The sequence below is a fragment of the Poromitra crassiceps genome (assembly GCF_964638095.1).
Source record: "Poromitra crassiceps genome assembly, chromosome: 5".
NCBI classification, from domain to species: Eukaryota; Metazoa; Chordata; class Actinopteri; order Beryciformes; family Melamphaidae; genus Poromitra; species Poromitra crassiceps.
In genome coordinates, this window is record NC_139642.1 from 61,128,382 (window position 1) to 61,140,460 (window position 12,079).

At 43.9% G+C, this 12,079-nt stretch overlaps 1 protein-coding gene across 1 annotated transcript in view; it reads left to right on the forward strand.

Moving 5' to 3' along the window:
- Positions 1 to 12,079, forward strand: part of usp32 (ubiquitin specific peptidase 32) — a gene marked incomplete at its 5' end in the record, with an annotated part of 112,229 nt that overhangs the window by 89,577 nt on the left and 10,573 nt on the right. The window contains 3 exons of the mRNA XM_083636991.1: positions 813 to 899; positions 1,051 to 1,171; positions 7,242 to 7,433. Coding sequence (XP_083493117.1) covers positions 813 to 899; positions 1,051 to 1,171; positions 7,242 to 7,433 — 400 coding nt within the window. The remainder of the gene's footprint in view (positions 1 to 812; positions 900 to 1,050; positions 1,172 to 7,241; positions 7,434 to 12,079) is intronic.

A 12,079-nucleotide genomic window follows, 5' to 3' on the forward strand; every position in this document is an offset into this window, starting at 1 on the left:
ATTGATTTCTTGTTGTTGCTCATCATCACATTTTGTCTCAACAAATGTGTTATGCAGCAAATACTTCTGATGAGTGGGGGGGGAGAAAATGTTGGCAATCTGCTTTTGGGTATTTTGCCGAAATGTTTTTGTATGTGGATGGATTATTAATTTCCCTTATGCCCAAGTTCACATGCTCTGTTAATGAAATAAAAAAATATATAATATAAAAAACATTGAGAAATACATTGGGGGGTTGGATGGGCCCCGGAAGATTTTCACATTTCAAAGTGGGCCGCGACATTCTTAAGTTTGGGAACCCCTGATTTAGAGTGACTAATTTCAACGTGGACGGGAAATACTAAAATCTCTCGTTCCAGCTTCTTAGGGATATGTGAATATCTTCTGGTTTATTTAGTCTTCTATGACAGTAAACTGATTATCTTGTGGTTGTGGACTGTTGGTCTGGACAAAAGAAGACATTTGAAGATGTCATCTTGGGCTTTTGTCAAATCGTATTGCCGCCCTAGTCCAGAGAAACACTCCACAGAGTTTGAAGAAACAGTTACAAACGTGTAGTATGAACGTGCCCATCACCGACATGATCTCTGCATATCGAAGTCTTCACAACAGGTATGAAGCAGATATGTCTGGGTTCCATTTGGAGCTGTCAACATGCTAATTAGCCTTTGGCGAATAGTCTAATTTGTGTTTGTAAACCTGAGCCTTTGGTACATGCTGGATTGTCAGCCACACTGTGTTTGTCTGTACTTGACATGTCTGTTGTAATGGTTGGGTGGTGGTGATGTATGTTGTCGTCTGTTAACCTGCAGTGATGACAGCATGGGCTACCAGTACCCCTTCACGCTACGGGTGGTGGGCAAGGACGGCAACTCCTGTGCCTGGTGCCCCTGGTACAGGTGAGACACCACGTCATGCACACGCACACACACACACACACACACACACACACACATCAGTTATTTTGAGTTGTTTTGTGCTCTGGGGTGTTGGACCCAGTAGTGGAGGTACCTCTCTTCATAGGACCGTGTGACTGTCTGTGGTTCTCAGGTTCTGCCGTGGATGTGCAATAGATTGCACAGAGGACAGGGCCTCGGTAGGGAACGCCTACATCGCTGTGGACTGGGACCCCACCGCCCTGCACCTCCGCTACCAGACCTCCCAGGAGAGGGTGAGACACACACACACACACACACACACACACACTGCTAAGGTAGGTGCTATACATCGGTGTACATCGGTGGTGGATCAGTTGAGTTCCCCTGAGTTGAGTTTATTATTATTATCATCATTATTATTAGGGGTCCAAGCACGAAGTGCGTGGATCCCTATTGTATCTGTTCCGATTATTATTTTTTTTCTTCTTCTCCGGTAAAACTGTATGTACAGCAGAAACTGTAAGGCTCAGCATAGCCAGACTGGGCACATAGATTGTAAATGTGCCTCACTACTCAGAAACAAAAAATTACCCATATCGGCCAGATGGTGGCGCTATAACAGACCATTTCGCGTTATGGTCCATATCTTCTGAACCGTGAGGCGTAGAATCAAAATTCCACTTCGGCTGTATTCCCTGGATCAATACGCATCTATCCATATAGGCCACGCCCATTTGCGTGTGCCTAGATTTTCCGCCATTTTGAATTTTATCAAAAACCTACTTTTGCGAACTCCTCCTAGACCGTTTGGCCAAATCACATAGGAATTATTCTGGGTCATCTATGGACTACCCCGACCCAAAGTTATTAAAGGATTTTGGATACGTGAAACCGTTTTGAAATTATAAATGTTTAAACTTTTGTGTATTTACTTTTGTTCTTTTCCTGCCCTAAAAGTGTGTGGATCTCAGAAACCATACACCCCCCATCACCCAAACTTTCCACACAGGTTCACGACATCACCCACTACTCAGAGTAAAAAAATTACACCAATCCACCAGATGGTGGCGCTATAACAGCCAATTTCACGTTTGTCGGTCCATAACTTCTGAACTGCGAGCTGTAGAATCAAAATTCCACATCTACTGGTTTCCCTGGAGCATCATGTATCTAACCCACTAGGCCACGCCCATTTCTGTGTGGTAGATTTTCCGCCATTTTGAATTTGATCAAAAACCTACTTTTGCGAGCTCCTCCTAGACTGTTTGGCCAAATCACACAAAACTTTTTCTGGGTCATCTATGGACTACCCCGACCTAAGGTTAGTAAAGGATTTTGGATACGTGAAACCGTTTTGAAATGATAAATCTCGAAACTTTTAATGAAACACACGCCAACACTAAATTGCCCACAACTCATTAACCGGTCAATTACAACTACTGCTGCTACTACTGCTACCACTCCCACTACTACCAACACTACTACTACTACTATTACTACTTCTGCTACTATTACTACTACTACTACTACTACTACTGGAAGTTGGAATGTAGCATTTTGGGTGGGGTTAATGTGTTTTGGGGTTCTGCATCTGCTGTAGCATAATACATAGTTGGTTTAGATGTCACACAGTAATGCCCGATCCACAAAGACTTGACACCCACGTTTGAATAAAAACAAGTTTATGCCATAATAAGGTTATATCCGTGCCTTGTCATTGCTGTGGAAGGATGGTGTAGGGGTAAAGTAGCAGACACCAAAGCTGGAGGTCCTGGGTTCAAACCACGGCCAGGTAACTGTTTTATTTTTTGAAAATGTAGAATAAAGGTTAATCTGGATATAATTATGTATAATGCTGCTGAATACACACTGTGTACATAGCAGAATAACTGAATATGCCTATTTATGGTAACGTCATATTTCGACGTCCTCTTGACATTCCTGTGTAGATGTCTAAATGATCCCCAAATCGGCTGTGATTTGGCCTAGTCCTGGACGTCACTGAAAGATGATATCAGAACATCATCATGATGTAATTGTGTTTGCTGGGAGCCTTCTTTCAGATATATGAAAGGAAAAACATTCCAATACATTATTGTGTCTTCAGATGTGAAAGGTCCAAAAAGAGAATTAAATCTGAATTATCCTTGTCACTCATGTGTCCAGCTCAGTGGCCTTGTGGTCTGAATGTCCGCCCTGAGACTGGGAGGTTGTGAGTTCGATCCCCGGCCGAGTCATAGCAAAGACTATAAAAATGAGACCCATTTGCCTCCCTGCTTAGCACTCAGCATCAAAGGGTTGGAATTGGGGGGTTAGATCACCATATGATTCCCGAGCGTGGCGCACGCTACCGCTCCCCCAGGGGATGGGTCAAATGCAGAGAACAAATTTCACACATTGTGTGACAATCAGTGGGACTTTACCTTTACTTTACTTCCATTGTAACAGCACAACCCACACCAATTAGTTCAAACACCTCCATTCAGGGCAGACTTTTAATGTAAAGTGGTGGATTATGTGTGTAATACAGACATGTCCTTAATGGTAAATGGACTGCATGACAAGCTGCAATGCAGGGTGCTGGCCAGGGGCGGTTCTAGGCCGTTTTTGGGTGGGCTTTAGCCCACCCAAAAATAGTCTCAGCCCACCCAAAAAAATAGAGGCAAAAAAAAAGTTTTTTTTTTTTTTTTTTTTTTTCCCTCTCCAAATCCATGGTGGTCATTAGTAGCAGTTTCTGACTACACTCAATGCGCTGTGTGCGTGTTTCCCCCCCTCTATGTTCTTAGGGTGGGCTGAGACAAAAATTTAGGGGGGTTCAGCCCACCCGAAAAGTTTCTAGAACTGCGGCTGCGCAGGCGCTCCCTCCTCCATCTATCTGCCTAATCCCACATCACTTCACACAGGTCACACACACAGTACAGCAGCGAAGTGGTCCTCCACAGTCCACGCAATCGTTCTCCCCACTCATGATCAATGAAACTGAGGTGAGCATTGAGCAGTCAGAGTCATTAGTAGTTACTTAATTAGCGCATATTGATATGCAAATTAGCACATAACGTTGTCGTAGGCTAAACAAAAGAACTTGTCGCTGTGCCTGCCAGACAAACAGGTGGACTGGAGGAAGGTAGGTAGGCTACCATGGCACCAGCCAGCCATGTCATGCTAGCTCGCAGTAAGCGGGTGTAAATGGATGTGATGTTTTTTGAGAAACATATGGCATAAGTGACAAACATTTTCAAATGGGTCCCTTGTTATCTGAATGAAATGAAGCCCTTCAGAATCGCAAGTGGCTGCTTTACACAGCCTGTCTGATGTGATGATGACGATAGCTTAACATGCGTGCATGGCATCACTTATGTCTTGCTGTGATGTTAGTTCAGTATCTCAATACAAGTTCTTACAGGCTTGTTATTTCCCTCTAAGGGAGTGCAAGGCAGATATTTAAACAGCCTTGTTTGTGTACAGTACCAGTGGCATGGTAGTAATAAAAAGGGATTAAGGACCAGGACCCCTGGTGGTCAGTAACATGGGCTGGTTGAGCCAATGTTAAAATGATGTTTATTTATTATTTATTTTTGCTTTACAACTATTTTTTTATTTTCTGCTTAAAGTTCATGAAAAAAAGTGGCATTCTTGTTTTTTCCCACAATAATTTCATAATACTATTTGTAATGCCACCGTTGTAGTGCTGTTGTTCAAAATTAAAGTACATTTTCTCAGATTTATTGGTGTCTTTCTAGTCACACAATTTAATAGTCAGTGTTTCCCATACACTGATCTATTAGTGGTGGTACACCCTACATAGATTTTGACCCCCACAAATACTGCCACATATTAATTTCAACTAGTTGACTGCAAACTCCTGCTTTAGTGCTTACAGTATATTATTATCTTGTCGGAATATTATTCCAGCCAATAAGTTAGGAAGTTCCCTTTTGATTTAATTTTACTTTTGTTTTGCCTACCAGGCAAAATGTTACTTTACTTGAAACTCCCCTGAAGTGATTTTGGTATTATTTATGCAAGCATAATTCTACCATATAGTAACCTGTATGCAGAATATATATAGTATATATACGGAAACAATTATTTTTTCATTGCTGTAAAACCACAGAATGGTAAAGAAGATATTGATGTGTGTAGTTCTTCATAGATCTAGTCTCTTCATTTTGATCTCAAAGTGCGCCAGTTTGATCCATTTTTACTTGAAACTGTACAAAATTTTCTCCCGGGGGGGCATGCCCCCGGACCCCCCTAGGGGTTCAGTGGTCCATGACCTTTGGGTGGGCTGAGCCCACCCAAAGCTCTGATGCTAAAACCGCCCCTGGTGCTGGCTATAGTCATCAAAAGCAATTTCAGGGATAAACCCCATCAACCTTCTGTAGTGGACGCCACTACGCCCTATGGTTTGATGTGTGTGTGGGAAAGACACAATGACAACTGAAAATTCTGATTTTAGAACACAAAAGCTCCATCATGAGACAAGAACTAACCTCTCCTGTTGCAAAACACGTTCTTGAACACAGCCACGCAATCTCCAGCTAACATTTCCAAGATATTGAAAAAGTTCATGAAACACAGCAAAATAAGGAGGCAGCATGTGGGGTTTTAATTACTGTTACTGACTTACCTGTCTGAAGTTGAAAGTTTTTCATCCCACGTGGGGTTTGAACTTTGAGCGGCAATGGTCTTTAGTTAGCATAAGTCACGTGCTTTACCAAGTGAGCTATCCAGACTGTTGTATTTAACTTTGTAGACCATGTTATATGTATCTGCAGAGCCAGAGAAGTACCGTACTTGTCGTATTGACAGTATGTTCTACCCAAATACCACTTTCTGTCCAGATACTTAAAGGGATATTGTACACAAAAACTGCTTTCTATCCAAGTATTACTTCAAGTTTCAAGACATCACCCACTACTCAGAGGAAAAAATTACACCAATCTACCAGATGGTGGCGCTATAACAGCCAACCACCACTACTACTGCTGCTGCTGCTACTACTACTACTACTATTGGCTACTAGTGGCGGCTGTGGCTCAGGAGGTAGAATGGGTTGTCCACTAATTAGAAGGTTGGTGGTTCGTTCCCCGGCTCCTCCAGTCCGCACGTCGAAGTGTCCTTGGGCAAGACACTGAACCCCAAATTGCTCCCGATGGCTGTGCCAGCACCCTGCGTGGCAGCTGGCCGCCTTCGGTGTGTGAATGGGTGAATGTAGGCACATTGTAAAGCGCTTTGGATAAAAGCGCTATATAAATGCAGTCCATTTACCATTTACCATTTACTATTCTTAGTACTTCTGCTGCTACTACTGCTACCACTCCCACTACTACCAACACTATTACTACTACTGCTACTACTACTACTACTAGTACTGCTTGGAAACCGTCAGGTCACCGGATCTCAACCAAACTTTGTTTACTTGTGCATATACCAAGTCTGAATAAATGTGCACTATCTGACATATACCCCCCAAGTCACCGGAAGCTTGGACCCCGCATCGCCGCTTGCGGCTATATTTATTATTATTATTATTCTCATCATTATTGTCATTATTATTATTATTGCTGTTTTGGGATTTCAGAACTTTTGTCCACTATTTTCAGTCAGGAATAGGTTGGTTTTGCCAGCATTGTTATTTTCTTTTTAAATGGGTCTTGGATCAGTTCCAGGTACTGAAAAGACCATCAAGTCTTGAATTTGGCTTTGTGAAACCGGCATTATACATTGAGTCCCCACAGTGCTGCTAGGTTCCCACAGGAGAACTCATTTTAAGAAGTCAAATGTGTGGTGGATAGTGAGTGTTTGGTTTGAAGCAGAGTCTCTGAGATAGGTATCTATTAGTTTGTCATCATCCAATCAAGAGAAAATAATGGATCCGCACACCACTGGAGCTCCCGTGTAGTATTTTTATTTTATTTTCGTTTCGAGCCGGTCGGCTCTTCTTCATCATCCATTCACCTTTACAGTATGTCTCACTTTGACGTGTATATGATGTTAGGAGTGAGAGTGAGAGCAACACAACACAAATCACTACAGATAGCTGCGACAGTAAAGGACAGTTCTACACATTCAGGTGAATGACCTGTGGACTGTGGTGTGCGTTGGTCTTTGTTCTATTACTGTATGTTAGCTTTGAGATAAGAGATCAGTGAGATAAGGAGACACGTAAAACAGAAGCTCCTGTAGCTCTGGGCTTAATTGGTGAAAGGATTGTTGTAGTTGTAAGAGGAAATGGCCATACCTGTCACTAAGGTGTGTGTCCTTTGTCTATTTCCTAATTGGCATGGTGTGCACTGTGCACACAGTATTCCTCTCTCAACCAAAGCTAACTATACTAACACCCCCCTGGCCTCCACCCAGATCGTGGAGGAGCACTGCAGTGTGGAGCAGTCTCGCAGGGCGCAGGCCGAGCCCATCAGCCTGGACAGCTGCCTGAAGGCCTTCACCAGCGAGGAGGAGCTGGGTGAGGACGAGCTGTACTACTGCTCCAAGTGCAAGACCCACCGGCTGGCCACCAAGAAGCTGGACCTCTGGAGGCTGCCAGCCATCCTGGTCAGTGGACACTCAGCCAGGCTCAAAGCCCCTCTGGATAGATTGATCTGGTCTGGTGGAGCGCAAACAGAAGCACATTTGACACACATTTGAGTAGTGAATCGAAGTTGCTTTTTAAAACATTTTGCTTCAAATATATAGACGGTTTTAACTTGACAACAAAAACATTCTAAATTGAACCCCCGCTCACTTCCTGTCGCAGTGTTTGCTATGGACATAAAAGAAAAAAAAACATTCAAGTGCAGGACTGACCATTCCGTGAAAACCGTCTATTCATAGCTTTCAAGGGGCGTTACGTGCTGCCGGGAACGCCCACCTGGCGGTCAAAAAAAAAACTTGTTCATTCCACTGCCGCCGAGTCACTAGTTTCTCACGGTTTGTTTGTTCAGCCAAAGTGCCGGATAGCCTACCTGTTGTGCTATCGGTTGCACTAAACCGACGAGGAGACACGCCTGGCTTGTGCTTTCACAGAATCCCGTCGGAGAAAGAAAGGAGGAGGTTGTGGATTTGTGCGAGTGGTTCAGTCGCTGGGCAGGGGAAATGCAAATAGCTTTTTTTTCTACCATCAAAGTACACACGTCTTTGCTCTTTGCGGCCAACATTTCATCAAAGGTAAGCTCAAGTAACGTTAACGGGGTATTAATCATTATTGTAACGTTACTTGAGCTTACCTTTGATGAAATGTTGGCCGCAAAGAGCAAAGACGTGTGTACTTTGATGGTAGGAAAAAAAGGCATTTGCATTTCCCCTGGCCAGCGACTGAACCACTCGCACAAATCCACAACCTCCTCCTTTCTTTCTCCGACGGGATTCTGTGAAAACACAAGCCAGGTGTCTCTCCTCGTCGGTTTAGTGCAACCGATAGCACAACAGGTAGGCTATCCGGCACTTTATCTGAACAAACGCAGCGTGAGAAACTAGTCGACACGGCTGGCAAGTTTTTTTTTGACCGCCAGGTGGGCGTTCCCGGCAGCACGTAACGCCCCTTGAAAGCTATGAATACAGCTGAGCAGCGAAAACAAAAGTAACGATGTCGAGTGAATATTTCTGCAGTTTGCCGAATGCTGAGAAAAAGGAAGTGCTGTGGGGTTGCGCTCTGGTGAAAACCGTCTATACAGGGTTCCCACAAGTCAAATATATACAGGGTTCCCACAGGTCAAATATATACAGGGTTCCCACAGGTCAAATATACACAGGGTTCCCACAGGTCAAATATATACAGGGTTCCCACAGGTCAAATATATACATGGGTTCCCACAGGTCAAATATATACATGGGTTCCCACAGGTCAAATATACACAGGGTTCCCACAGATCAAATAGACACAGGGTTCCCACAGGTCAAATATACACAGGGTTCCCACAGGTCAAATATACACAGGGTTCCCACAGGTCAAATATACACAGGGTTCCCACAGGGTTCCCACAGGTCAAATATACACAGGGTTCCCACAGGTCAAATATACACAGGGTTCCCACAGGTCAAATATACACAGGGTTCCCACAGGTCAAATATACACAGGGTTCCCACAGGTCAAATATACACAGGGTTCCCACAGGTCAAATATATACAGGGTTCCCACAGGTCAAATATACACAGGGTTCCCACAGGTCAAATATACACAGGGTTCCCACAGATCAAATATATACAGGGTTCCCACAGGTCAAATATACACAGGGTTCCCACAGGTCAAATATACACAGGGTTCCCACAGGGTTCCCACAGGTCAAATATACACAGGGTTCCCACAGGTCAAATATATACAGGGTTCCCACAGGTCAAATATACACAGGGTTCCCACAGGTCAAATATACACAGGGTTCCCACAGGTCAAATATATACAGGGTTCCCACAGGTCAAATATACACAGGGTTCCCACAGGTCAAATATATACAGGGTTCCCACAGGTCAAATATACACAGGGTTCCCACAGATCAAATATACACAGGGTTCCCACAGGTCAAATATATACAGGGTTCCCACAGGTCAAATATACACAGGGTTCCCACAGGTCAAATATACACAGGGTTCCCACAGGTCAAATATACACAGGGTTCCCACAGGTCAAATATATACAGGGTTCCCACAGGTCAAATATACACAGGGTTCCCACAGGTCAAATATACACAGGGTTCCCACAGATCAAATATATACAGGGTTCCCACAGGTCAAATATACACAGGGTTCCCACAGGTCAAATATACACAGGGTTCCCACAGGTCAAATATACACAGGGTTCCCACAGGTCAAATATACACAGGGTTCCCACAGGTCAAATATACACAGGGTTCCCACAGGTCAAATATATACAGGGTTCCCACAGGTCAAATATACACAGGGTTCCCACAGGTCAAATATACACAGGGTTCCCACAGATCAAATATATACAGGGTTCCCACAGGTCAAATATACACAGGGTTCCCACAGGTCAAATATACACAGGGTTCCCACAGGGTTCCCACAGGTCAAATATACACAGGGTTCCCACAGGTCAAATATACACAGGGTTCCCACAGGTCAAATATACACAGGGTTCCCACAGGTCAAATATACACAGGGTTCCCACAGGTCAAATATACACAGGGTTCCCACAGGTCAAATATATACAGGGTTCCCACAGGTCAAATATACACAGGGTTCCCACAGGTCAAATATACACAGGGTTCCCACAGATCAAATATATACAGGGTTCCCACAGGTCAAATATACACAGGGTTCCCACAGGTCAAATATATACAGGGTTCCCACAGGTCAAATATACACAGGGTTCCCACAGGTCAAATATACACAGGGTTCCCACAGGTCCTTGAAATCCTTGCAAGTTTGTGAATTTGGGGGGGTGGGGGGTGCAAGGCCTTGAGACTTTTAGAAAATAGACATAGGGCCCTATTCTCCCACAAGCCTTCGGCGCTAAAACAGGCCTTAAACGCAAAAAAACGTGCCTTACGCCTGTTTTGGGACGATATCAATATGGCTTTAGGCTGCCAAATGCGCTTTAGGCCGAATGGGCGTGGCGCAGTCCCAGAATGGGCCAAAGTGGGCGTGTCGGCGCTAAATACCGGCGTACTGCTATCTTCTGACCTGGCGTTAATTTAGCGCCTTGCGCCTTTGAAAAGCAGGCCTATTCAGTGGGCCAGTTGTTTGGAGCGCTCCCCTCTGGCTCTCTCCCTCCCCTCTGGCTCTCTCCTCTTTCACCCTTCTCTGTGTCACCTCTCTCCCTCTCTCCTCAGTCTGACAGGCACAATACCGACTGTCTCTGACTCCCTCGCTCAGAGTCCCATAGAAAAAATAAGCTGTAACTTCACTGTAATGTGAATGTCCCAAGATGCATTGTGTTTCTCCATTTCACTACTAAATAGCAACCAAATGAGCCGAAAACCTATATTAAGGGAGGATCTAAATAATGTGTAATGGTAAGACAACCTCCAATTGTAGAACATTTCAATATTGGACCAAATAAAACATCGAAATGAAAACACCACCCTATTTGAAACATATATGTCCTACTGGGGCTATAAATATCCCTTGTCGATTTAACGTGATTTAGATAAGTGACAGCGGAACGCGCTTCGGAAGCTTCTACTGTCATCTGCTATACTGTGATGTCCGCTCCAATAACTTGGCCCTACTCCACATTTAGTTTTACAATAAAAACACATTTATGCAATGACTTTACATAATGTAGGCTATATTTATGTGCATCATCCTTCCTGCAGCAGGCGAGAGAAAATTATATCTTTCTGGACAAACTTTCACCAATCTAATAGGCTATATTTTTCTAGCTGATGCGTTTAGAACATTATTTTCACTTTGATCTTGCTATAGTGTAGCGTATTTACATGCTTGCAGTATTGAAACTGCAGTTAGATTGGTTTGAGAAGCATAATAATATGGAATAATAGCCTATAATGCAGACAGACAGACTGGATGAAGGGAGGGGGGGGGGGGGGGGGGGGCAGAGCGTTTGGCTTTCGTCTGGTTTTGCGGGATCACTGGAATTGGAGCTAAAAAGGCAAGCGTGCGATTCGTTTATTGCAGTTATCCAATGAGCATGACGGTGCATAATTTTACGCTTAAAAGGCGTGGTTGTATTGGTTGAGGCTGCGTCTAGCGCCAGCACGACGATATCAAGTGCGCTGGTCCACGCCCACTGATTTGAGCTGCGCCAGGCGATCGGCCTAGAAACAGCGCCGATGCAACGATAGGGACCATAGTGTACACATGGGACAGTGAAAGTGCGTGGATCTATATACAGAATGTTGTGCAAGAATAGAAATTGAATTTATTTTCATACATTTTTTACTTAACGTTCAGGGATGCAAACTAGTCACCTTTTTCATCCCAAAATATGACACTGAAGTGTCATAGAGTGGTTTTATGTCTGCCCTGGTAACTGTCAGGTTTTTCACTATTCATGAGTTTGCATCCCTGAATATTATTAAATAGGTTTAACAGCACAGTTGAAAAGTGTTCACACATTCAAGCCTCTCTCTCTTTTTAATTGTCTGTGACCATGTGAAGATAATCTTGTCCCGGCACGGGGAAGGCTGACAGCGGGCCTGATTATGTCATGAATGTAGATGGGTCATTACTGGCATAATTATGATTTTTGCCCAGAAAAACCTTTGGTAAATAAAGAACTTGAG